This window comes from Hemitrygon akajei, chromosome 18, assembly GCF_048418815.1.
Source record: "Hemitrygon akajei chromosome 18, sHemAka1.3, whole genome shotgun sequence".
Classification (NCBI taxonomy): Eukaryota; Metazoa; Chordata; class Chondrichthyes; order Myliobatiformes; family Dasyatidae; genus Hemitrygon; species Hemitrygon akajei.
This window is the reverse complement of record NC_133141.1, coordinates 26549012-26576807: the sequence shown is the minus strand read 5'-3', so window position 1 is coordinate 26576807 and position 27796 is coordinate 26549012. Positions and strand designations below refer to the sequence as shown.

At 46.5% G+C, this 27796-nt stretch overlaps 1 protein-coding gene across 2 annotated transcripts in view; it reads left to right on the top strand.

The window, feature by feature from the left end:
- Positions 1-27796, top strand: part of LOC140741216 (rho guanine nucleotide exchange factor 25-like) — a 469368-nt gene that overhangs the window by 312832 nt on the left and 128740 nt on the right. Inside the window, exon 1 of one of the 2 annotated variants that reach the window (XM_073071160.1) lies at positions 2501-2952. The exons of the other annotated variant lie outside the window; for it this stretch is intronic. Coding sequence (XP_072927261.1) covers positions 2862-2952 — 91 coding nt within the window. The 5' untranslated portion in view covers positions 2501-2861. Of the gene's footprint in view, positions 1-2500; positions 2953-27796 lie in introns of those variants that run through there. 2 annotated transcript variants of the gene reach the window in all.

Below are 27796 nucleotides of genomic sequence, written 5' to 3'. Positions count from 1 at the left end.
ATTGCTTTATCCGGGGGTGGTGAATCTGTGGAATTCTTTGCCACAAATGGCTGTGGAGGCCAGGTCACTGGGTATATTTACAGCAATGTTTGAAAGGCTCTTGATTAGTAAAGGTGTCAAAGGTTACAGGAAGAAGGCAGGGTTGAGAGGGAAAATAAATCAGTTGTGATCAAATGGCAGAGTTGGCCTGATGGAGCGAATGGCCTGGTTCTGCTCTTATTTCTTATTGTCTCCAGTGCGGGCAAACAGGGTTGGTTTAATTTGCCATCACGTCCAGCACAGGCATGGTGGGCTGAAGGGCCTGTTCCTGATGAAGGGTACTGTTCTGTGTTCGAATGTGAATACTGATGGAGTTTATACAGAAGTTGGATGTTATTTGGTAAATATTGTAAGAATTATAACACAGTTCATGAAAAGATATTCACTTAAAGTGGCAAAGTCTTATTTAAAATGAGAGAGGAAGCTAATGTTCTCAATCCATCCTCCTTCTCCCTCCCACCCACAGCCTCCTCCTCCTCCTGTCTTCACTCACTGATGCCAATATCTATCTGTATATTCATCATATCAGTAGGGGAGATGGGCTCCTCCACAATGGGAGAGAGTGAAATGTCTTGCTGGAAGCGTTTGTGGGCTAACACTTGATTGCAACGGTCACTGAACAGAAACAGGACCAGGAAACTTGGCTGATTCACCCTCTGTCCTGGTCCAGAGCCCAGGTGTGGCTCAACCCCAGTTCATCGCCCAGTCCACACAGGCATTGTATCAGCACTCAGGTGCACCATCAACATGCTGAAGATTACACAAAGCACTTCGCTGTTCTCCAGGCAAAAGGCACTGCTCTTGAAAACAGGAGGAGGTTGTCAAAGCGAGTTAGTTCACAGGTTGAAAATATTGGCTGTCGATAAATGTTGGTCTTGGGTTTCCAGTGTATTTTATTTTGCTTGCCAGCTGAGCACTTTGATAGGGCAAGCTGATGAAGAGGGCTTAGAACAGCAGGGCAACCAAGGAAGTCTGCTTTTGTTTTAGTCAAGACATTACAGCCCAAAGAGTGCCTGGAAGTGGCTAGGGAGTTGGCGTCAAACTCCCACCAACAAAGACTAAGGGGAAATTTGGTGGAGGTGTCCAAAATCTTTACAAGTTCCAGAGAGCATAACTGATGCTTTGGACACTTTATAGGGTCATAGCGAAATACAGCACAGTAACAGGCCCTTCTGCCCATCCTATCTGTGCCAGACATCAATGATTAATTTACACTAATCCCATTTTATTCCTCCCAAGTTCCCATCAACTCACCCCAGATTCTACCGCTTACCCACACACCAGGAGTCAATTTACAGCAGCCCCTCCTACCTACCGACCTAGAAACCCACACAGTCACAGGGAGAGCATGCAAACTCCACACCTGGCAGGCACCAGACGTTGGACCGAACCCGCGTCTCCAGAGCCGTAAGCCAACGGCTCCAACCGCTACACCATTGTGCCGCCCTCGTGGAAAGCTGTTGCATATTTTCCCAAATACGCTGGGGCCTGAGTCAATCAGACCTCAGCAGTGATGGGGTTAAGGTGGGGGTCTAAAAGAAAAGGGGGAGTTGCAATCTTGCTTTGGTAGTCTCCCTGTCTATTGCCACCTAGTGATCTCATTACCTCAGAAATATCCACTAACAGTCACTCCTCTGACAACCCGTTAAATTTCCCCTGCAGAGCTCCAGAACACACTGATATTGTGGCATATGACTGTATTCAATAATCATCAACAATTCCTGTCGAAAAGCTGGCATGGTGTGTGTGGCAAATGTGCTCCCACTGGGCTGTAAGGTGGGAAGATGCAGGATTTAGACTGAGTGGTGAGAGAGACAGATGTTACCAGTTGAGCTTACTAGGGGACCATTCAGTAGTCTTATAACAGAAAGATAGAAGCTGTCCTTAGGGTCGGTGGTATGTGCTTACAAGTTTTTGTATCTTCTGCCTGACGGGCGAGGGGAAAAGAGAGAATGTCTGGGGTGGGTGAGGTCTTTGATTATACTGGCTGCTTTACTGACACAGAGTCTGGTGTCCAGTCAGTCTTACAGAGACTGGTACCATGTACTCTTGCTGTGCCTGACCAATACATGTAAATCTTTGCTCTACATTTCCATGACCTGCCTGTGAAACTGTCATTCCTGTCAAAATGGTTCTCTGTGACCTTACTTCAACATCTTGGAAAGAGTATCATGCCTTTAAGACTGGCATTTGAACTGAGCGTACTGGTGTTGGCAGTAGACTGGGTTACAGGCCATGCAGGACGTAGAGAGCGGGCTATCAGCCCCAGTTTTGGAAAGCACACAAGGTAGTGAGACTGTTTCACTCAGATCCTGCTTTTCATCGAGCTCACAGGCAGACACTAAAGCAAGCAGCTTGGAATTTTGCCTCAGTCAGTCAGGATGCAGAGGTTTCTTGGAGACAACTGTCAGCTCAGGCTGCTGGAATGGTTGACGATTACTCTGGACTTTTACCCAGCTATACAGAAAGCTTGTGTGCTCTCAACCCTTCGCAAGGCCTCAGAATCTGCAGTCAGTGCTGCAGAGAGCAGCAGAGGGGGTGGTCCTTGATTGCTGGAAGAGTCACAGATTGAGAGAGAGAGAGAGAGAGAGAGAGAGAGAGAGAGAGAGAGAGAGAGCACGCGAGTGAAGGCAGTCTCCACCCGCTTCCAAGAGAAGCAAACCGTTACTTCATGTGCTGTGCCTGTTCTGGAGTGAGCAGGTTCCTCGCATGTATATCTGTGCACACAGAGCAACTGCCCACCCCGACTGCTGGCTCTCCGCGTACATGGCCAAGGTACCTCAGTCGCCACGGCAGGCTGGCATGAGTGCCAACCAGGCAGCATGAAGAGTGGGCACCAGCGGTCAGGCTGCGCGTGCCAACATTTGTTCCGTAAGGTCTTGGCAAAGTGTGGATGTTGTTACAGAGTACGAGGTTAGTGACTTAAAACTTGCTCGCCATGCACACTTTTCTGACTCTGTGTGAGTGTGTGTGTGTGTCCGTGTCCACATGAATATCTGTCTGTTTGTGTGTGTGTCCATGAACGTGAATATCTACATTATCTGTGTGTGTGTGTGTGTCTATGTAAGTGCATGTGTGTGTGTTGGTGTGAGTGTGTGTGTGTGGAATTGTCTGGAACAATTACCATCCCTCGGGTTTTCAATAGAAGACATAGCTCACACCTGTTTTGTCAATTTTTTGGTCACTGTCTGACAGGCAACTTTTTGAAAAAAATACCCCTCTGACAGCATGCTGCCACTGTCGGCCGGGATGTTGACGAGGTCACTTTGATGTATTTCAAAAAGCTATTAGGATTTGAGAGCAATCTCTTAAAAGCATGGGCAGCTGTAAACACTGGTTTTGGAGTCAATTGACCAAATAAAATCCTTTAATTTGTTTAACTGCCAGTGTGAAACAAATCACCCTTCTTTTTCCCTCCCTGCTTGGTCATTTTTCTGCAGCTTGCACGCAGTTTGGGAAGTAGATAGCTTGCTTATGAAACGACTTACAGGGCTGTGAGGGATGGAGCAGCAGCAGAGAAGGTGGAGAGCTGTGCTCTGCTCGGAGCAGTCTTTCAAACAGCTAGTATGGATACTGAGGGTTGAATGGCCTCCCACTGGAGCGGATGGTTCCGTGGATGCTGGCCATGGAAGCTGGGGCTGTTTGTTTCTTGGTCACCGGACACAGAACCAGTCATTGCGGCTGTAACTGTGCTGGGAGCCCTTCAGCCAAGTATTGTGGGGAGGTGGGAGGAAGAGGTGGGAATCACCTGGAATTCCCAGATTTTGGTTGGTCATTGACTGTCGCTGGAAAACCATTTGGCCCATTTAGTTTCTTCCAGCCCTTTTGCCCACCCACTCTAAACTTTTCCAGAACTCTTGAAACTTTTTGAAAAGTAAAAGATCTTTAATAAACTAGATCAAAGATGATGGACAACTTTTAAATGGTACTTCGATTTCCCAGGCTGTGGAGTGCTCCAGGGTGGAGGGATGCAGTAGGAAGGTGGGCAGGTAAAGAGTTAACAAAGAATGCTCAGGGCTTTAAGAGTTAATGAAACTTTCTGCAGATGCTGGAAATCTTGAGCAACACACACACACAGAGTGCTGGAGGAGCTCAATAATTCAGGCAGCATCTACAGAAGGGAATAAACAATCGACATTTCAGACTTGCTGAGTTCCTCCTGCACTTCCTGTGATTAAAGTGGCTTAAACCACCGTCGGAGCACACAAAAGCTGTCATCATTTACTTCAGTGACCCTGCAAGGATTACACAGAGTTCTGTCAGGTGCCATATTGAGCAACAGATTCGAAACACTCAGCTCCTTATGCTGAATAAAACTCACTTTCAAATTACCTTATTTCTCCAGCATGCCTTTCTCACAACTCCCTGATTTAGCTTTCTGTCCTGTGCAGTTTAAAGGTTATGTGACTCAGGCATGAGTCTGTGATAAAGTAAACCCCTCCCCCAATGCACAATTCTGATTTGCGATAAAAAAATATTGATTATTAATTAAGGCGATGAGTGGGTAATTTCTATGTCATGTTGTGAAATTAAGGTTGCTTGTGTAATGAATGTAGTCCCAGGAATCCAATCTGTTGGTTTGTTCAAAGCCAAGGCTGCAGTTCGCCTGTTTTGTATCGGAGATGTACTTTTTCAGGCAAGTGCTGTGAATGCCTTGTCTCAGGCAGTGTCCCTGAGAGGGGGAGTATCTTCAGGCATCAGGCTGGGAATCCAGCCCACCTCGAGGGGGCATAAGGTAATGATGAGAGGACTTGCCAGGACTCAACATGCAGTCCCTCTCTGTGGGGCTGCCCACTGTGATGTTGTTCAGTGCCTTGTTCTTGCTGTTCTGCACCATTCGCGTTGCATTGGAGCAACGCGCTCAAGATGCTGGAGGGGCTCAACTCAGGCATCAACTGTGGAGGGGAATAAACAGTCGATATTTCAAACTGTGACCCTTCATCAGGACTGGAGAGGAAGGGGGAAGAAGCCAGAATAAGAAGGTGGGGGGGGGGCGAGGGAAGTGGGTACAAGCTGGCAGGTGATAGATGAGACCAGGTGAGGGGGAAGGTGGGTGGGTGGTTGGGGAAGGGGAGAATCTGGGAGGTGATAGGTGGAGGAGATAAGGCACTGAAGAAGAAGGAATCTGATAGGAGAGGAGAGTGGACCATGGGAGAAAGGGAAGGAGGAGGGGCACCAGAGGGAGGTGATAGGCAGGTGAGGAGACGAGAAGGGGTAAGAGGGAAGTCAGAATGGGGATTAGAAAAAGAGAGGAGGAGGAGGAGGGAGAAATTGCTGGAAGCTGGAAAAAATTGATGTTCATGCCATCAGGTTAGAGGCTACCCAAATGGAATATGAAGTGTTCCTTCTCCAACTTGAGAGTGGCCTCATTGGGGCAGTAGAGGAGGCCATGTATCAATGGGAAGTAGAATTAGAATGAGTGGCCATCAGGAAATCCCCTTTTTCTTTCTTCCGTGGGCTTCTGTTTTCTCCAATCGGACTCCCCCTTCTCCAGACCTATATCTCATTCACCAATCAACTTCCTAGCTCTTTACTTCATCCCTCCCCCTCCCGGTTTCACCTATCACCTCGTGTTTCTCTCTCCCCTCCCCCACACCTTTTAAATCTATCCCTCGTCTTTTTTTCTCCAGTCCTGCCGAAGGGTCTGGGCCCAAAACGTCGACTGTTCATTTTCCCATAGACGCTGCCTGGCCTGCCGAGTTCCTCCAGCACTTTGTGTGTGTTACTTGGATTTCCAGAACCTGCAGATTTTCCTGTGTTTAGGAAATCCTGCTTGTTGTGGTGGACGGAGTGAAGGTGCACTGTATTGGACTTGGTTTATCCTTGTCACATGTACCAAGATACAGTGAAAAGCTTTGTTTTGCTTGCCATCCAGACAGATCATTCCATACATCACAAGAGTACAAAGGGAAAATAACAACAGAATACATTGTTACAATGCAGTGCAGGCAGACAAATAAAATGTAAGGGCCAGAATGAGGTAGATTGGAATATCAAGAGTTCATCCTGATAGAAGCTGTCCTCGAGCCTGGTGGGGCGTGTTCTCAAGTGTTTGTATCTTCCCAATGGGAGGGGAGGGAAGAGAAAATGTCTGGGGGTTGGAGGGATCCTTGATTATGTTGTCTGCTCTCCCAAGGCAGTGAGGAGTGTAGACTGAGGCATTGGAGGGAAGGCTGGCTTGCGTGATAGACTTGGCAGTGTTCATAGCTCTCTCCAGCTTCTCACGGTCTGGGGCGGAGCAGTTGCCATACCAAGCCACGGAAAGGATGCTTTCTGTGGTGCATCTGCCAAAAAAAATGGTGAGGGTTTTCGGGGAACACGTCAAATTCGCTTTGTAAACTGGCGAATGGAGTGAGATTCGCCTGGAGCAACAATGCTGTGCATGCAGTAACAAATGACGGCAACGTGACTCTGCCTCTCTCTGGTTTCCACCGATACAGGTGAGACATGTTACGTTTCCCAAGCAGACACCTCACGCTGGTGCCCAAAATGGACTTGATCCCCCCCCATTCCTTCTGGCTAACTTAGCATAAAAATAATCATCTGTCAAATCGAGCTCATCTAAAACTCTTCTGTCCTGTTGTCTATCTTGCTGTAGTACAATAGATCCCAGAGCATGGAGGCACAAGAGACTGCAGGTGCTGGGATCTGGGGCAATACTCAAACTGCTAGAGAAGCTTAGTGGGTCATGCAGCATCAGTGAGGGGAAATGGACAGTCAATGTTTTGGGCCAGGACTGTCCAGATGAAGGCCTCGACCTGAAACATTGACTGTCCATTTCCCTCCATGATAGTGCCTGACCTGCTGAGCTCTTCCAGCAGTTTGTTTGTTGGTCAGATCCCAGGGCACATTATATCTGATGAAATACTTTTTTTAAAAAAAAAGCATTACAGTATTTTGGTAACACAGTGAATATGGCTCCAGTGTTTTAGCACACTGTAAGCTCCCACACACATATCAGGCTGAACACTCCCTATCTTTTTCTTCCAACGGTTAGTGCAGACTGGATTATATGCCAATGTGTCTGTTATGGGGCTTGAACTCATAAACTTCAGACTGCAGGGCGAGCCTGTTATCTACTGAGCAGCTGTAGCATCTTTACTGTCACATAGAACAGTACAGCACAGTACAGGCCCTTCGGCCCACAATGTTGTGCCAACCCTTCAACCTACTCCAAGATCAACCTAACCCTTCCCTCCCACATAACCCTCCATTTTTCTTTCGTCCTTATGACTGAGAAAAGTCCTTTCACACAGAGGCTGATGGGTGCCTGGAATGCACTTCCAGGGTAGGTGGTGGAAGCTGATAATGAAGCATTCAGATGGACACATGAACAGGCAGGGAATGGAGGGACGTGGATCACGTGCAGGCAGATGAGATTAATTAAAATCAGCATCATAGTCAGCACAGATTCTATGGGCTGAAGGGCCTGTCGTTGTGCCATATTTTTCCATGCCCTTTGTTTTATGTTCAAAGGGAGGAAATGTAAGATTATCCACTTTGGAAAGAAGAATGAAAAAAAGCAAATTTTTTACTTAAATGGATTAGGACTACAAAATGTGTAACGCATGAACACTACTGGGAATATAAAAGGCATATTGTCCTTTATTGCAAGATGTATTGAGATTATGAGTACCAATCAAGTGAGCTGTTCTATCTTGCAGAGCTTCTGTTTGTTGCCCTCTCTTCGAACAGTGTGAGGTAATTCTGAAGCAGAACCAGGAGCCATTATCCCACCTTCATCCACAGTAGAGCAAAGTAAAGGCACGTGTCCAAATACTGGGTATAGAGTGAGATTCCCGTAAGACCGTAAGATATAGGAGCAGAATTAGGCCATTTGGCCCATCAAGTCTGCTCTGCCATTTCATCATGACTGATCCACTTCAGCCCCAATCTCCTGCCTTCTCCCTGTATCCCTTCATGCCCTGACTAATCAAGAATCTATCAACCTCTGCCTTAAATATACATAAAGATTTGGCCTCCATAGCTGCCTGTGGCAACAAATTCCACAGATTCACTACTCTCTGGCTATAAAAAAATCATCTTCATCTCCATTCTAAAAGGACGCCCCTCTATTCTGAGGCTGTGTCCTCTGGTCTTAGACTCTTCCTCCATAGGAAACATTCTCTCCATGTCCACTCTATCAAGGCCTTTCAACATCCAATAGGACTCATTTAGGTCACCCCTCATTCTTCCGAATTCCTATTACAGGCCTAGAGTTCTTGACTCCCTGTCAAGAACATAAGTAAATAGGAGCAGGAGAAGGCCACTCTGCCCCTCAAGCCTTTCCTGGCATTCAATGTGATCATGACTGGCCTACCCCTGTTTTTAGTTCCATGATTTCATCTTTTACCTTTGATTTAATGCTAATTTAAGTTTATGTTAATTTACAGTATATGTTTGCCATGTCTGTAATATGCTGTGTTAATGCTGCAAAAAGCAAATCTTCATGGCACTTATAGCCTGGAGGATGATAATAAACTTGAACTGCTCCTTTCAAAACCCCCCAATGATCATAACCTCCCTATAACATGACAGGGCAGAGAATTCCAGAGATTTGCCCCACCCCGTGATGTTCCTACACACCTCATAATTAAGTGACCAAACCTGAATCCTCTATGTCCCGTCGTTCAAGACTCAGCCGCGAGTGGAAACATCTCAACGTCTGCTTGTCAAGCCCTCTCAGGATCTGACAGGTCTCAGTACGATCATTCATTCTTCTAATCTCTAAATAATGCAGAGCCACCCTGTTTAGCCTTTCTTGACACAAACTCAAAACATTCACATCAAGATCAAGGTGAGAGGAGAAGGTTTATAGGAATCTTTTACAAAGAGAGTGGTAAGTGCCTGGAATGTACTACCGGGGAAGGAGGTGGAAGCAAGTACAGTAGCAACATTAAAGAGTCATTTAAACAGACACATGAACAGGCGGGACTGGAGGGATATGGACTGTGTGCAGGTAAATGGGGATAGGTTTGAATTGGCATCATGGTCAACACAGATATGGTGGGCCTTTTCCTGTGTTGTATTGTTCTAGAACATACATAGAACAAAGAACATAGAACAGTACAGGCCCTTTGGCCCACAATGTGCCGACCTTTTAACCTCCCGCAAGATCAATCTAACCCTTCCCTCCCGCATAGCCCTCCATCTTTCTTTCATCCATCTCAGTTCTGTATTGAGTAGTGGGGCAGGATTGAGGGGCAGAAGACAAGAGCAGAAGCAGGCTGCTCTCTTAGGTGCCATCACATCTGATCTTTTACCTACTCTACACCCGGATCCCATTAATGATCGCAGAGACCCAAATAAATTCCACGTGGTCTTTGTGACACAATGAAAGGGACGCCTGTTAAAAAAAGAAGCTGTTTGTCTCTGATTTACATTCTAGAAATTTTCCTGGCAGAGTAAACACGATAAGAACCATCCAGTCCAAAAGATAGAGGTTGTTGAACTCCGTGCTGTGCTGAGCTGCAGGGACAAGCCTTTGACCTCCTTGCTGGTGAGGGGAGGCTGCTGGGTGCAGGCAACCTGATGTGTGATCTGGTTAACAAAATAGTGATTTTGTCTTTCATGACCAAATTACACGTTAATAACTGTGGCCTCACACAAACCTCACCGATTTGTGAATGAGCAATCTGATTATTTTTGCCCCGCTTGTTCACCATTCTCCACTGAGAGGCAAAGACAAATGGCCAGAGTGTTTCTGAGTGTCACCTAGAAACGGCAGGAGAAGGGAGATCGAGTGTTTGCTCCCAGTTTATGCCATTAGTAGCTACCCAGGAGGGGGATGAAAGGATGAGCCCCAGTTGTTGGGAATACAGTCAGGAGGATTGAGAGCTGAAGGAGGTAAGAAAATAGGAGCAGGAGGAGACCACTCGGTCCCTCAAGCCTCCCCCACCTCTCAATGTGATCAAGGCTGATCTGCCCCCAGGCCTCATGTCCTCTCTGTGCCAGTTCCCCAGAGCCCTCAATTCCACAATCTTCCAGAAGTGTACCTCCCTCAATTTTAAATACCCCGGGTGATCTGGCCTCCACATCCCACTTGGACAGAGAATTCAGAGATTCACCACCTTCTGTGGGATGTTTTTATGTATCTCAGTTTTAATTGACTGCCTCCTTGATCTGTAGCTATGTCCCCTTGTTTGAGATTCTCCCACTGGTGCTGATATCTTCACATCTACCCTGTTAGGATCAGATATGTTTCAATAAGATCACACCTCATTCTTCTAAACTCCGAAGAATGCAGATCTAATTACTTAAGCCACTTCTGATAGGACAGCACTCGCATCCCAGGAACCAGCCTGGTGAATCCTTTCTAAAGTCATAGAGTCATCAAACACTACAGCACAGGAATAGGCCCTTCAGCCTATTTAGTCTGTGCCAAGCTGTTATACTGCCTAGCCCCATAAACCTGCACCTGAACCATCCATGTACTTATCCAAATTTCTCTGAAATGTTGAAATAGAGCTTGCATCCACCACTTCCACTGGCAGCTTGTTCCACACCCTCACCACCCTCTGAGTGAAGAAGTTCCCCCTCAGGTTTCCCATAAATATTTCACCTTTCACCCTTAACCTATGACCTCTAGTTGTAGTCTCACTGAACCCCAGTAGAAAGAGCCTGCTTACGTTTACCCTTAAGAATTCTGTACATCTCTCCTGTAAAAATGCTATTCCGTTTTTTAGCTGCTTCATCTCCAGCGCATCTCTTCCTAGGTTGTGGCATTCCTTTCCAGGACATCAGCGATGTCCTTCTTCAAAGGACAGGGCTTCTCTTCCTCCACCAATGATACTGGCCTCACCCGCATCTCCTCCATTTCCCAAACATCCATGCTCACCTCATCTTCCCATCACCTCAACAGTGATAGAGTTCCTCTTTTCCTCACCTACCACCCCATGAGCCTCCACATCCAACACATCATGCTCCACAACTTCCACCATCTCCAAAGGGATCCTACCACCAAATATATCTTTACCCCCCCTCCACTTTCCACAGGGATTGCTCCCTCCGTGATTCCCTTATCCTTCCATCCCTCCTCACTAAACTCCCTCCAGGCACTTATTCTTGCTAGTAGCCAAAGTACTACGCCTGCCTATTTATGTGCTCCCTCTCCTCCATTCAGGGCCCCAAACAGTCCTGCCAGGTGAGGCAACATTTCATCTACCAATCTATTGGGGTCGTCTATTGTGTCCAGTGCTCCCGATGTGGCCTCCTCTACTTTGATGAGGACCCATCGTAAGTTGTGGGACTGCTTTGTCGAGCGCATCCGCTCCATCCGCCAGAAGTGGAACTTACCGGTGGCCAAACATTTTAATTCCAGTTCCCATTCCTGTTCCGACATGTCGGTCCATGGCCTCTTCTTGTGCCAGAATGAGGCACCCTCAGGGTGGAAGAGCAACTCCTTATATTCTGTCTGGGTAGCCTCCAACCTAATGGCATAAATATTAATTTCTCTTTCTGGTTAATAAAAATTCCCTCCCCCTCCCCACTTGTACTATTCCCCACTCTAGCCACTTACTCTTCTCAACTGCCTATCACCTACCCCTAGGTCTGTTCCTCCTTCCCTTTCTCCTATGGTCCACTCTCCTCTCCTATCAGATTCCTCCTCTTCAGCCCTTTATCTTTCCCACTCACTTGGCTTAACCTATCATCTTTGAGCTATCCTCCTTCCCCTCCCCCCACCTTTTTATTCTGGCATCTACCTCCTTCCTTCCCAGTGCTGGAGAAGGGTCTCGGCCCAAAATGCTGCCTGACCTGAGTCCCTCCAGCATTTTGTGTGGGTTGCTCTGGATTTCCAGCATCTGCAGAATTTCTCATATTTATGATTTGCACCTCTATCAAATCTTACTAATTCTCCTACACTCCAGGGAATGGAGTCTTAACCTATTCTTCCTTTCCTTCTAACTCAGGTCCTCAAGTTCTGGCAACATCCTTGTAAATTTTCAGTACAGTGCCTCATTACATCGTCGCAAGCGCTGGATTCAGACCAGTGCCAGGAAGAACATAAGAAATGGTAGATCTCAGCCCCCCAGATCTTCTCTGCCATCCAATAGAACTTTGGCCAATCTGATTTTGGTCTCAGCTCCCCATTTCACTGCCTATTTTTCAGACCCCTGCACTTCATTCTGGATCAGGTACCTGTTTTGGTCTTGATTTCCTTCAGTGACTCAACCTCCACTACTCTCTGGGGAGAGAGAGCTCCACAGACAGAGGCTTCCTTCTGAGAGAAGAAACTCCTCCATATCTCCACGCAAAGCAGCTGAATCTCCCCCCACCCCCATTCTGTGCTGTGTTGTGTGCCAAGGCTTTGCAAGTGCAACTGTAAACATACGAGTCTCTGCAAATGCTGGAAGTCTAGGGCAACGCACACAAAATGCTGGAGGAGCTCAGCAGGTCAGGTAGCATCTATGGAGGGGAATTAACAGTTGGCATTTTGGGCCGAGACCCTTGAGGAAATCCTGGCAGTGCTGCAACAGTGCCTGGTAATGGTTTGGCAGAGGCCAGAGGTGGGGACAGGGTTCAACTCCCCTCAATGCTCCAAACCTGGTGTTAGAACAATGAAGCACTGGGCTTTGGAGAAGGCACGAAAGGAGTTTTTACCTGCCCTGCTGAGGCAGTAAAGATCTGTGGTAATAGCTGAGCGTGACTGTCAGTAACATGAGGTGGGCAGGTATGTGGAACTTAGTCTCTCCACCATTCCAGAGTCCAGGGGTCGTATGTGCGAATCTTACCAGGAAAACTTAATAACTGAGAGCGTGAGACCATAAGACGTAGGAGCAGAATTAGGCCATTCGGCCCATCGAGTCTACTCCACCATTCAATCTTTGCTGATTTATTAATTTATTATGCCTCTCAACCCCATTCTCCTGTTTCTCTCCATAACCTTTGACACTCTGACTAATCAAGAATCTATCAACTTCCGCTTAAAATATACCCAATGGGTTGGTCTCCACAGCCATCTGTGATTCAAGATTCAAGGTTGTTTACTGAGACTGGGAGACCATTTCGCTGAGCACCTACGCTCTGTCCGCCAGAGAAAGCAGGATCTCCCAGTGGCCAAACATTTTAATTCCACGTCCCATTCCCATTCTGATATGTCTATCCATGGCCTCCTCTACTGTCAAGATGAAGCCACACTCAGGTTGGAGGAACAATACCTTATATACCAGCTGACGGCATGAACATTGATTTCTCTAACTTCCGTTAATGCCCCTCCTCCCCTTCTTACCCCATCCCTGATATATTTAGTTTTTTCCCCCTCTCCCTTTTTTTTCTCTCTTTCTGCCCATCACTCTGCCTGTTCTCCATCCCTGTCTGGTGCTCCCCTCCCCCTTTCTTTCTCCCTAGGCCTCCCGTCCCATGATCCTTTCCCTTCTCTAGCTCTGTATCCCTTTTGCCAATCACCTTTCTGGCTCTCAGCTTCACCCCACCCCCTCTGGTCTTCTCTTATCATTTCGCATTTACCTCCCCCTTCTACTTTCAAATCTCTTACTATCTTTCCTTTCAGTTAGGCCTGATGAAGGGTCTCGGCCCGAAACGTCGACAGTGCTTCTCCCTATAGATGCTGCCTGGCCTGCTGCGTTCCACCAGCATTTTGTGTGTGTTGCTTGAATTTCCAGCATCTGCAGATTTCCTCGTGTCAAGATTGTTTAATGTCACTTCCAGTACACAAGTGTAAAGGAGGATATGTAGCCTCCTTCCTGATGGGAGTGGGATGAGCAGGGTGGGTGGGATCCTTCATGATCTTGTGGCCTTTTTCTGCCCACTTTCTGTATATATGTCTTTGATGGCGGGTGGACTGGTGCCAGTGATGCTTTGGGCAGTTTTGACTACCTGTTGTCCCGCTCTCTTCAGCCTCCTCAGAAAAGAGTAATGTTGGTGAGCTTTCTTGATTGTGTAGAATGTGTTCTGGGACTGTGAGAGGTTGTGCACCCGAGGAATATGAAACTGCCTCAGTTTCCACTGCTGTGTGAGGCCTCTTGAAGTTGATAACCATGTGGCAATGAATTCCACAGATTCACCATCCTCTGGTCAAAACAATTCCTCCTTATCTCTTTGAGACACCAGAGATGCTGGAAATCTGGAGCAAAACACACAAAATGCTGGAGGAACTCAAGGGGTTAGAGCGCCTCGATGGAGAGAGAGGGATAGTTAACGTTTTGGGCTGAGACCATTCATCAGAACTGGGGAGGAAAAAGGGAGGGGCCAGAATAAAAGGGTGGGGTGGGGGTGGTTGGGGAGGAGCAGAAGCTGGCAGGTGATAGAGAAGGTGGGAATGTGGGGGGGGGGTAGGGTTCAATAATGAAATATGCTTGGAATAGCAGAAGAAATCTCGTCACCGGTAATAACGACATATTGTGAAAACTCACCTGATTCTGATGATTACATTCTCCAGTCTGGTCTATATGTGATTCAAGAATGTGGCTGACTGTTAAAGGCCTCTGCAGTTTTGAGGATATTAGGGTTGCAGACAATAAATGTCAGCAACATCCACATCCTGTCAGCAAATAGAAAATTAATCATCTGTACAGAGAATCACTGGCTGCTTGTTTTCTCTGGATTCCACATCATAAATGCAAAGGTTTAGGGCCTATAGTAAATCTGGCTGGGTTGCACACGTTCAGAAGGGTTCTTCATCTGCTCCTGTGAGGTGCTGATGACATTGTCCTGATTCCCCAATCAGGGGCTCACATTGCTGATTACACTGTGAAACTAGAGATCGCACCCACTTCTCTTCAGCCGTGATGTGATGAGGTGCCGCGGTGCCCATCTGGGCCCACATAACCTCATGCAGCAGCTCGGCCATAATTTGAATATGCCTAGCAACTCTTGGCTCGCTTGCTGGGTAGGAAGGCTGTTTAGGGTGTGATGAGACCTTGAAGGTAAAAAGAAACCCCAACAAAATTAACCTTGCTTGCTTTCTCAAACAAGAGAAAATCTGCAGTTGCTGGAAATCCAAGCAACACACACAAAATGCTGGAGGAACTCAGCAGGCCAGGCAGCATTCTGTGGAAAAGAGTACAGTCGACATTTCAGGCCGGAAGAAGGGTCTCGGCCCGAAACGTCGACTGTACTCTTTTCCATGGATGTTGCCCGGCCTGCTGAGTTCCTCCTGCATTTGTGTGTCTTGCATGTTTTCTGTTTAAATCAGACTGCATGATGTTGCTTGGACATAGATCAGAAACCTTCTGACACCAATCCAGTGCCCCAGACAATTCGCCAATGGGTTACAGATATCAGTCATGTACGGGAAGGGAGAGTTAGAGCCAAAGAGGGAGCAAAATAGTCGGGGTAGAGTGCTCTGTGAAAAGCTCTAACAGCCACTTTTGTTTTGCAGTTCGATTACATTCGTTTAAATATTTATTCAATGTGGGGGAGCTGAAACAGCTCACTGTGTGGCTACAAGTTACTGGCCGTGCACCCAAGCAAGAATGATATTAGCTGCAATGATTTAAATTTGTGCACACCTCTTGACTCCTTTTCTCCCGGACCTTCAGATTATTGGAGCACTGAACAATACGTCCCCATTTTCTGTAAGTAATTAACATTGACGAAGGCTGACGAGGGGAGCTAGGTGTTGATGTAAGGACTCTACCACCGAGTCCAAAAGCTGCCATAAGTGGAATTGCTGGAACTGGTGGAATAGGTAGAATTGGAAGCATCGATGATCAACACTGGGGCACCTCAGGGGTGTGTGCTTAGCCTACAGCTCTACTCTCTATATACACGTGACTACGTGGCAAGGCATAGCTCAAATGCCATCTATAAATTTGCTGATGGTGCAACTATTGTTGGCAGAATCACAGATGGTGACGAGAGGGCGTACAAGAGCGAGATACACCAGCTAGTTGAGTGGTGTTGCAGCAATAACTTTGCATTCAATGCCAGCAACACCAAAGAGCTGATTGTAGACTTCAGAAAGGGTAAGGCGAGGGAACACAAATCAAACTTCAGAGGAATCAGAAGTAGGGAGAGTGAGTAACTTCACATTCCTGGGTGTTCAAGATCTCTGAGGACCTAACCTGGTCCCAACATATCGATACAGCTATAAAGAAGGCAAGACACCGGCTATATTTCATTAGCAGTTTGAGGAAATTTGGTTTGTCATCCAAAACACTCAAACTTCTACAGAAGTACCGTGGAGAGCATTCTGACTGGCTGCAGCACCGTCTGGTATGCGGTCTACTGCACAGGATCGAAGCAAGCTGCAAAGAATGGTAAAATTAGTCAGCCTCATCTTGGGTAGCAGCTCCCGCAGTAACCAAAGCATCTTCAAAGAGCGGTGCCTCAGAAAGGAGTCGTCCATTATTAAGGACCCCATCACCCAGCACAGGCCCCCCTCTCATTGTTACAGTCGGAAAGGAGGTACAGAAGCCTGAAGACACACTCTCAGTGATTCAGGAACAACTTCTTCCCCTCTGCCATCCAATCTCTAAATGGACATTGAACCCGTGAACACTGCCTCACTATTTTTTTATTTCTGTTTTTTTGCACTACTTATTTTAACTTAACAATTTAATAGACAGAGCATATACTTAATGTAACTCAGGTTTTTTTCTCGACATTTATTTATCAAGTATTTCATTGTACTGCTGCCACAAAGTTAACAGACTTCACGACATTCGCCGGAGATATTAAACCTGAATCTGATTCCGATCTCTACTTGAAGCAGACAGGCAAACCAGTCACAGAGCCAAAGCACCAAGTCTCTGTCCTCGCGGCTTGCTGTGATCAGTTCCACTGGCACACAGACAGTGGTGGGAATTAGACAGAACGTAGAATATAGAACAGAACGGCCCACAATGTGGTGCTGAACCAGTTAAGCTGGTAATCAAATACCCAACTATATTAATCCCTTCTGCCTACACATTCCATTCCCTGCGCCTATCCAAGAGCCTTTTGGACGCCTCTATTGTATCAGCCACCAGCACCACCCCTGGCAGCACATTCCAGACACCCACCACTCTCTGTGCAAAAAAAACTTGCTCCACACGTCTCCTTTGAACTTGACACCCTGTACTAGACATTTCAACCCTGTGAAAAAGTAGCCATTGTCTCCTGTATCTCACAATCCCCTCATCCCCACTGCTCGAGAACACAACCCAAGTTCATCTAACGTTTCCTTATAACATGCCCTCTAATCCAGACAGCATCCTGGTGAACCTTTTCTGCCTCCACATCCTTCCTGTAATGAGGTGACCAGAATTGAATGCACTACTCCAGATGTGGTCCAACCAGAGTTTTATAAAGCTGCACTGAAACTCAATTCCTCGACGAATAAAGGCAAGCATACCAGACCCTCTCAACTGGTGCAGTCCGAAGTTTCTTTGTGAGATAAAGATGGAGTGTGTGTGATTGTATCTCCTTCTGTTGCTGCTTTTTAAAATCCATGGGTGCAGAATAGAGTTACTTGCGTGGAAACAGGTGGGACGATCAGCCTCTGAATCCGACACTAGTCCCGTTTTGTCCATAACTCTCTCCAGATTCTGCCTCTCACTCACACGCTCAGGGCAATTTACAGCAGCCAATTAACCCACATCTCTGGATGGATCAGTGGGTGAAGCAGCTTGAGTTCACTCCTGACCTCCAGTGCTACAGTGTAGAGCTTGCATGTTCTTTTTCGCCGGGTTGAGATGTCTATTACAGAGAGATAAGTTCAAAGGAGACGTGTGGAGCAGGGATTTTTTACACGGAGAGTGGTGGGTGTCTGGAATGTGCTGCCAGCGGTGGTGGTAGTGGAAGCAGATACGATAGAGGTGTTTGGGAGGCCCTTAGACAGGCACATGACCATGCAGGAACTGGAAAGATATGGACATTGTGTAGGCAGAAGGACTAGTTTTGTTTCCCCTGAGTTCTTCTGTTTCCTCTCACGTCCTAACAATATGTGGTTTGGTGGGTTAATTGACCACTGTAAATTGTCCTGAATGTGTAGGTGGGTGGGAGATGATAACAATGAGTTATCATTAACGATTAGTGTAAGTAGGTGTTTGATGGTTGGTGTGGACTCTGGCCAAATGACCCGTTTTCATGCTGTATCTCTCTATGTCCCTTTGGTCACCTGCTCTTGTATCTCTTCTTCTGTTCAGAGTTCGTTTGATATAATTGTTCCTCTTCTGGACCTTGGAAGGGGTTGCTACATTAGCCACCGATAAATATAAAGTTTTGTTGATGCTGAGGTGAGATATCGTAACTACCTCTGTGCTTACTTTTCTACACTCTGGAGCCTAGCAGGTAACTATCTGGCTCATTTTCAAAGTTAATAGTGATGATGCCTCTTTTGATCGTGATAATGTATGTGCACCATCAGATCCCTGAAATAAGAGCAGGTTTGCAACGCTTGGCAACACAACTACCACCTTTCCTCCGTCTGTCACAAAAGGTGTGATTTCCTATTTTAATTCCGCCTGCCATTCCCATTCCGACATGTCAGTCCAAGGCCTCCTGTACTGCCACAGTAAGGCCTCTCTGAGGCTGGAGAACCAGCACCTTATATTCTGTCTGAGTAGCCTCCAAACTGAGGGCATAAACATCAATTTGTCTATAACTTCTGGTAATTTCTCTTCCCTCCACCTTCTCTCTTTTTCCATTCCCCATTGTCGCTCCCCTCTTGTGCCTTCTCTCCTCCCCTATCAGATTCTTTCTTCTTCAGCCCTTAACGTCTTCCACCAATCACCTCCCAGCCTCTCACTTCATCACCCACCCACCTCCCCCCTCACCTGGCCTCACCTATCACTTGCCAGCTTGTACTCCTTCCCTTCCCCCCATCTTCTTATTCTGGATTCTGCCCCCTTCCTTTTCAGTACTGCTGAAGGGTCTCAGCCTGAAACATCGACTATTTACTCCTCTCCATAGAGGCTGCCTGACCTGCTGAGTTCCTCCAGCATTTTGTGTTTGTTCCTCTGGATTTCCAGCATCTGCGGAATCTCTTGTGTTCATATTATTGAAGCACTTGCAGAAACCAGGATATTGCACTATCCTAACATAAGGACATAAGAAATAATAGCAGGAGTAGGCCATTCAGCCCCTCAGTCCTGCCCCACTATTCATCAAGATCATGGCTGACTTTTTACCTCAGTGCCATTTTCCTGACACTATCTGTGATTCCTTTAAAATATAGACAACTCTATTGATCTCTTATTTGAATTACTGAGTCGGACAAGCCCTGTAAGAGAATTCCAAATATTCACTACCCTCGGAGAGACAACATTTCTCCTCATCTCTGATCTAAATGGCCTATTCCTTGGAATACCGTGTACACTTAGAGTGTTGTGTACAGATCTGGTGGGCAACCTGTAGGAAGGATGTGGGGGTGATAGAGAGAATGTGGAGGAGATTCACCAGGATGTGACCTGGAGTGGAGGGCTGTAAGTTATGTGGAGAGATGTCTGATCTGTTTTCCTTCTCGGCCCCAATCTCCTGCCTTCTCCCCGTATCCCTTCACGCCCTGACTAATCAAGAATCTGTCAATTTCTGCCTTAAATGCACCCAATGACTTGGCCTCCACAGCTGTCTTCCTCCTCCGAAAAAGCTTCCTATTAAATCTCTCCCCTCCTCCTCCTGCAAACACTTTTTAACATAAAGAGCCAATGTTGAAATGTCTAATACCAGACAGTTTTAAAGTCAGAGGGGGGAGTTTTCAAAGGAGATATGTAGGGCGAGCTTTTTACAGAGTGGAGAGTGTCTGGAATGCACTGTCAGGGGTGTGGTAGAGGCAGATACGATAGAAGTGTTTAAAAGGCTCTTAGAGAGAGACGTGAATGTGCAGAGAATGGAGGGGTATGAACATTGTGTCGGCAGGAGTGATTAGGTGTCATTAGATTTAGCTTAATTAGTTTGGCACAACTCCATGGGCCAAAGGGCCTGTTGCTGTGTTATACGATTTTTGACTGAGGGATAGATTGTGGCCCAGGCAGTGCGCCATCTCCCTTGCTGAGTCCTGGGACCTTTACATCAGCCCAAGAAGGCAAAAAAAGGATCATGGTTTGACATTTCATGCAGAAGACAAAATCTCTGGCAGTGCAATGCTCTCTCAGATTGTCAGCCTGGGTTTTAGATTCAAATTTCTGAATTATAACCACAAACCTGACTCAGAGGCAAATGTCTACCCACTGAGCCACAGCTGACAATAATAACAGCTATTATTAGCCATGTCACCATATTGTGAGGAAGTTAGATTGATGCGATAAGTTTGGAAGGTCAGAAAATCTGGACTTACATTTCTATAGCGCCCTTCATAACTCAGAATATCCCAAGGTACATCACACAAGAACTACTTGTAGATGCTGCAACTAAAGAAAAATGTATTGGTCCAGAGGTGCTTCACAAGAACGATTGTGACTATGAACATATGAGGAGTGTTTAATGTCTCTGGGCCTTTACTTGCTGAAGTTAAGAAGGATGAGGGGGGATCTCATTGAAACCTCCTGAATTCTGAAGGGCCTGGATAGAGTGGATGTGGAGAGGAGAATCTACAATCTGAGGGCACAGCCTCGGAATAGAAGGACATCCCTTTAGATGATGAGGAATTTCTGTAGCCAGCGAATGGTGAATCTGGAATTCATTTGCACAGACACATGTGGAGATCGTCATTGGATGTATTCAAAGCAGAGATTGATTGGTAAGGAGGTTAAAGGTTATGGGGTGAAGGTGGAAGAATGAGATTGAGAAAAAAATCAGCCTTGATTGAATGGTGAAGCAGACCTGATGGGTGGAATGGCCTAATTCTGTTCCTATATCTTATGGTGCTTTGAAGTGTAGTGATTGCTGTCATGTGGGCACCAAGTTCCCACACACCGTCAGGCAGTGCTGTTCACTGACGGAGAAATACAGCCTGGTTTGGCAGGGAGCAATTCTTTGAAATAATGCACGGGATTCTTTAACGTCCATCAAGGAGATCAGGTGGGTTCTGACCAAAAATCTCATTCACATTCCTCCCGGATAAATGAAAGAGAATAAAGGTGGTGGTGGTAGGGGGAGGGGTGGCATTGATGGGATTGTTGTAAGAGCTGGCATGGATTTGATGGGCTGGATAATCCCTTATGTTATAAGAAAAACTCCTCTCTGATAAAAGCAGAGGAGTGCTGTATGAATGCTTGGATATCTGACAGACGTGTTCCACCCACCATCAATATAAACTCCATTGCCTGCACACCCACCATTCAGGTTCTCAGCACATCTCCGGTCCCAATTCCCTGACGTGTTTGCTCTGACATTGGTGGCGTCCCTTCAGCTGCCATGGACTCGGGGACCCTCCCTCACACCTTCTTGTGTCCCTCTCTTTCCAGTTTAGAGATCCCTACAGACTATCCTGATTCAGTGGCAAACTGCGTCTCTTATGTTCTTGTGGAGCGCGGGGTGGGGGGCGCATTTTGCTGAGTTACAGGCATCTACGTACTTGTGTGGCTCTGTGTCCAATGTTGTTTAATAGGTTCAGTTTGAACTGCTTCGGGGTGCCCTGCTGTATATAATTGCTGGTTGTAGTCATCCTGCGTGGGATGAGGTTCTTCAGCCCATCGAGTCCATGCCGGCCTTCCCATTTTGTTCTCCCTGCATACCCCTCAGCTACCCCCAGATTCTACCCCTCGACCACATGCTACAGGGGCCAGATCACAGCCAATTAACCCACCGACCCGCCCATTGTTGGGATGTGGGAGGAAGCCCACACAGCCATTGGGAGAATGTGCAAACTCTACACTGACAGCACCTGAGGTTAGGTTTGAACCCTGGTCTTTAGACCAATTTCTACCAGCTGCACCCCGTGCCGTCGTTGATCTGCCTGCTAACAATTTGGAAAGCTTGGCTTGACTACACAAAGTGCCATGTGTCATTCTGCTATAGTGAAGGGATAAAGAGGCACTAAAAAGCAGGCTGAGTTAAGTTGTTCAAGGATGATGCTAACAGGGGAATGCCTAACTGTGTAGGTCTTTCTTAACAAATGAAGTCTCTTTAAAGTTGAACAGTTTTGTTTGTGTAGAAACTGAGGAAGTGATTTCACTAATGGTCCAGAAGAATAAACCAGAAGCCATCAGTAGAAGAATGTAATCAAGAAAAAAGGGAGCTCAGAAAAGTTTACACAGAGAGAATTTGGAGTGGATGGGATGAGTACTCGGAATATATTTAAGGAAATTCTGTTTAAGTAGGAGGAGAGAAGACTAGAAGGTTATATCAAGAGAGTGAGATAACAGCAGGGAACAATCAAACACTAGCATTTGGTTATTGGGCCAAATGGACTGGTTTTGAACAGTTTATTTTTTGTAATCCCATTTTTGCCTCAGGCCCTCAGCTGGCAGTCCAGCTTTTGTTGTGCCTTTAAATGACTCCACTGGAACTGAAGCCTCTCTGCCTGAGATCACAGTGCATATTTCAACACCATTTATATTAGCACTTTAACTGAGAAGCTGGAAAGCAAATGCAAATTTAGATCTGCAGTGTTAGACTGATATGCTAAATCAGTGTCACTTTTATCCTTGCAGCGGGCGTTACCACCCTTCCTGGGTTGTCCTGGGGTCTCCACCAAATAAAAAAACCAATCTTCTGAACCACCCTGGAGAAATATCTTAGCTATATTGAAGTCAGTATTTTTTGACATGTGAAAATCAAGACAAAAAACAGCAGGTGCTGGAATCTGAAATAAAAACAGAAAATGCCGAAAACACTCGACAGGTCGGGCAGCATCTGCGAAGAGAGAAACAGGGACAATTATCCAGATCAAGCAGAAAGGGAAGCAGTCAAGCATCAGAAGGGGTTTCAACCTGAGAAGTTAACTGTTTCTCTTTCCACGGAGGATGTCTAAGACCTGAACTGTAAATTATTTCTCCCTCCACAGATGCTGCCTGACTTACTGAATGTTTCTAGCATTTTCTGTTTTTTTACATACAGTTTTTATCAGATAAGGTTCTGGTCATTCCCATTACAAGGAGAATGTTGAGGCTTTGGAGAGTGTGCAGAAGAGGTTCACCAGGATGCAAATTAGTAACACACACAAAATGCTAGTGGAACGCAGCAGGCCGGGCAACATCTATAGGAAGGAGCACTGTCGACATTTCGGGCCGAGACCCTTCGTCAGGACTAACTATCGAAGTGTCTCGGCCCAAAACGTCGACAGCGCTTCTCCCTATAGATGCTGCCTGGCCTGCTGTGTTCCACCAGCATTTTGTGTGTGTGTTGCTTGAATTTCCAGCATCTGCAGATTTCCTCGTGTTTGCAAATTAGTAAATTGCTTTATTATTGTCACATGTACTGAGGTACAGTTGCCAGGATTAATGAGTATTTGCTATAAGGAAGGGTTGGGCAAACTTGGGTTCTTTTCTCTGGAGCATCGGAGGCCGAGAGGAGATCTGATAGAGGTTTATAAGATTAGCAGAAGCATAGATAGTGTAGACAGTCAGAATTTTTCCCCCGGATTGAAATGTCTAATGTCAGAGGGTGTGCATTTAAGGTGAGAGGGGATTAGTTCAAAGGAGATGTGTGGAGCAGGCTTCCACACAAAAAGTTGTGGGTGCCTGGGACACGCTGCGGGGGGAGGTGGAGAAGCGGATACGATAAAGGCATTTAAGAGGTTGTTAGATAGACACAGGAATATGCAGGGACATGGATCATGTGCAGGCAGAAGGGATTATATTAATTTGGCATTGTGGGCAGAAGAGCTTGTTCCTGTGTGGTACTGTTCTACTTACAGCACCTGTCTGTGCTGGTGCCTATGCTCCATACAAGCCTCCTCCCACCCAACTTCCTCTCAGCTTCTCAGCACACCCCTCTACCCCCCCCCCCTCCCTCTCCAGTTTATTCAGATTTCTCATCAATTCCTCAACAACCACTTCCCTTCTTTGGTGAAAGCTATCAAAGTTGGCGGCATCGTGTCGGATCTGCAGAGGAGGTGTGTGAGATGGGGGTTGAGATCATGTGACAAAGCAAAAGGTGACAATAAGCTGTACAGTACCTTGGTAAGGAGGCCATTTCTGATACGGCTGCACAGGTAATAAACTTAAGTCACTTTGGATGTAGGGCGAGGAATGTCTTGATTCTCTCCCGCTGGGCCCTTGCTGCAGACATCCGTAGGCCAGAGAGAGGAAAGATGCAACAAATTCCTCTCCATCCCACCCCAACAGCTACCCTGCTGCTGGGGCTTGTCTGGGGTGGCAAGTGGGTAGACCAACTGCCTCAGGTCTCCAATGACCTGGGTTTGATCCCAACCTTGGGTGCTGTCTATGTGGAGTTTGCACGTTCTCCCCGTGAGCATGTGGATCTCCCCGGTGTGCTCCAGTTTCCTCCCACATCCCAAAGATGTGCGGGTCAGTGAGCTAACTGGCTGCTGTAAATTTCTGGTGTGGCGCTGATGAGAACATGGGGAGAATAAAATGGGATCAGTGTAAATGAGTGGTTGATGGTCAGCACATACTCGATGGGCTGAAGAGCCTGTTTCTGTCCCCAGACAATGCGATTCTCCTGAACTCCCTCGATCAGAATCAGAACCAGGTTTATTATGTTTAATATGACATTAAACTTGTTTTTTTGTGGCAGAAGTGCAATGCAAAGGCATAAAATTGTAATAAATTTCAAAATAATAGCACAAAAGAGATGTATTAATGAGGTAGTGTTCATGAGTTCATGGACCATTCAGTAATCTGATGGTGGGGGGGGAGGAAGTTGTTCCTGAATCACTGAGTGTGGGTCTTCAGCCTCCTGTACCTCCTCCCTGATGGTGGAAACAAGAAGAGGGCATTTCCTGGGTGTTAAGGGACTGTAACCTTCTTGAGGCACTGCCTCTTGAGGATGTCCTCAGTGGTGACGGAGGTTGCGCCTGTATTGGAGCTGGACGAGTTCACAACCGTCTGCAGTCTCTTGCAATCCTGTACTTTGATGTCTCCACAACAGACAGACATACAGCTGTGGAAATTTGTAATCATTCCCAGCTCATACAAAGCCAGAGGAAAAACTAAACGCAAAAAGGAGCTTAGCTTCTGGAGGGACTGAATGAAGGAGCCAAGAGATTCTGAACACTGGTCAATCGGGGCAGGGTCAATAAAAGGCTGCGGTTGAGTTTGATAGGGCAGATGCAGTGTCAATGCTTGGGACAGCAATTGGTTCAATTCCTGCTGCTATCTGTAGGCAGTTTGTGCATTCTCCCTGTGACTGCGTGGATTTCCTCCTGGTGTTCCGGTTTCCTCCCACACTCCAAAGATGTACCGATTAGTAGGCTAATTGGTCACATGCGTGTAATTGGTTGGTGCAGGCTTGTTGGGCTGGAAGTGCCTGTGTTACCATGCTATATCTCTAAATCAAATAAAATGCTTGTCCTGACAGGTAAGGCCAGAACTGGGGGCTTTAAACGTGAAATCATTGATAAATCCAGCAGGGAATTTTGCAGAAACTCTTTACCCAGAACAGCGAGGATCTTGCGTAGGGAGCGGTTGGGAAATGTGTTCAAGGCAGAGGAGAATAAAGGGATCAGCTGGTAAAGTGAGGCTGGTATTGAGTAGAAACGTTGTCTAGTGCACACCAGCTGGGCTGAATGGACTGTGTGCTGTCAGCCTCTCACAATTACTTTGTAGAGAGGTGATATTCAGACAGGCGACCAAAAGCACTGGCAAGGCATGGAGAAAGGGGGGGTGAGAGACAGACAGGTTCAGGGAAGGGAACGTTGGAGCTCGCTGGCTGAAGGTTAGGGCATCTGTGATGCAGCAGAAGATCTGGATACACAAGAGGCTAGAAGTGGTGAAGCATATTTGTTGAAGCATTTATCATTAACACTGAGCTTCCCACCAGCAAGGAATTTCATTGCAGCCTGGTGCATACAACAATAACCCAGGGAGTGGTTTATACTGTACAAGGGGGCATAATTTTAAGGTGATTGGAGGAATGTATAGGGGCGATGTCAGAGGTAAGTTTTTTTAACACAGAGAGTGGTAGATGTGTGGAATGCCCTATTGGGGGTGGTGGGAGACAGATACATTAAGGACATTTAAGAAACTCTTAGATAGGTACATGGATGGTAGAAAAATGGAGAGCTATGTAGGAGGGAAGGGTTAGATTGATCTTAGAGTGGGTTAAAAGGTCGGCACAACATTGTGGGCTGAAGGGTGTGCACTGTGCTGTAATGATCCATGACCCAACACATCTGAATCTGGATCTGAAGAAAATGATCAGAGTTGTAAAGTTGGAGCAGTTTCCAGAGACAGGGAGGGTAAAGCTCTTTTGAATTCAAAACATCATTAGAAATGACTGCAACCTTGGAGAACGCTGAATTAAAAGTTTCGAGTGAGCGATGTGCACATTTGTTTTAATCCATTGACAGTTTATATGGTTCCATCCACAGAGCTGCTCATGTTGCCAAACTGATCAGTGATGTTGATACACGGCTTTTAAATCCATTAGCAGCTGTTTAGCTAGGGGACCCTTATTCCAGTCAGCTGCATTTAATTCATGGTCAGGTTCCATAGGTGAGAGATTTTGCTTAATACATTGCACTGCCTTAGCACTACCCGCTACTGTAAGGGAAACAGTAAGGGAAATGTGGCTGCAGTCATGGGGTCGTCAATATTAAGAGCAAAGGTGGAACCCTGTCAACAGAAATGAAGAGTTGATTTTCAATCACACCTTTCACTCTTCCACCTCCAAGAGGACCACAACCTTGTTGTAGGGTTTGGAGGCTTGCGTGCCTCAATGGCCCAGGGAGCGATGTTGGATGGAGTCAGGGCATTATGCCTTGACTCTTGGTAGGGTCACGCATGTCAAACAGGCCAAAGGGTAAGAGTCCAGACTAAGAGTGGTCCACTCGTCCTCCATGTTCAGGGGTTCAGCTCAGGGCCAACAACCCTGATTGGTCAAAGAAAAACTGTTACGAAAGCAGCAATGAAGAACCCTATATCAGTGTGTGACGGTATTCTTGAGTCTGCACCCAGGATTTGCACGACTGATAGTGGTGAAAACGGCGAGCAAGCTACTAGCGAGATGAAGGAAGCCCTGAACACCGCCAGGATAACCACGCCTGGGGCACAATGGCCAAGGACAGAGAGAGATGGAGGACCTTCATTGCTGCCCTAAATGGCAGCGGTGTAAGAGGCAGTAACTAACTTTCACAATTCCAGGGTATCCAAAGTACTTTGCAATCAATCAATTAGTTTTGGAGTAAAAACAAAATGCTAGAAAACACATAGTAGGTCAGGCAGCATCTGGGAGGGAGAGACATGGTTCATGTTTCAGGTTTGAGAACCTTCTGACTGAGCTGCCAGCATTTTCTCTTTCTTCATTTTCAGATTTTTATTATCTTTTCAATGTTTTTTAAAATTTCCAATTACTTTTGAGGTGTGGTCTCTGGTGTAATGTAAGCAAAGAAGCAGCTGGTCAGAGCAGTACAAGTCCGTTCGTTGCTCTGGATTGTTTTAGAGAGAAGTGGAAGCCATTTTCAGGAAGCACATGGGAACCCAGTTTGACAACACAGTAGCACAGGGAGCAGAGCCGCCGCTTCACACCTCCGGAGACCTGTGTTCGATCCTGACCTCCAGCACTATGAGTTGGTGTGTTTATTGACCCCAGTACATATGTGAGAGGCAGAATCCGGGGAGAGGGGTTTACAGGAAATGGGAATGTTGACATTACTCCGTGAGCTGGCATGGAATAAATGGGCCAAATAGCCACCTGTATCATGAGAAAGTATGGGAAACGATTTATGAGACCACCCAAAGAGATGGAGGAGGTGTAGGGGTTATAAGACCATAAGACCAAAAAGATGGAACAGAATTAGGCCATTCAGCTCATC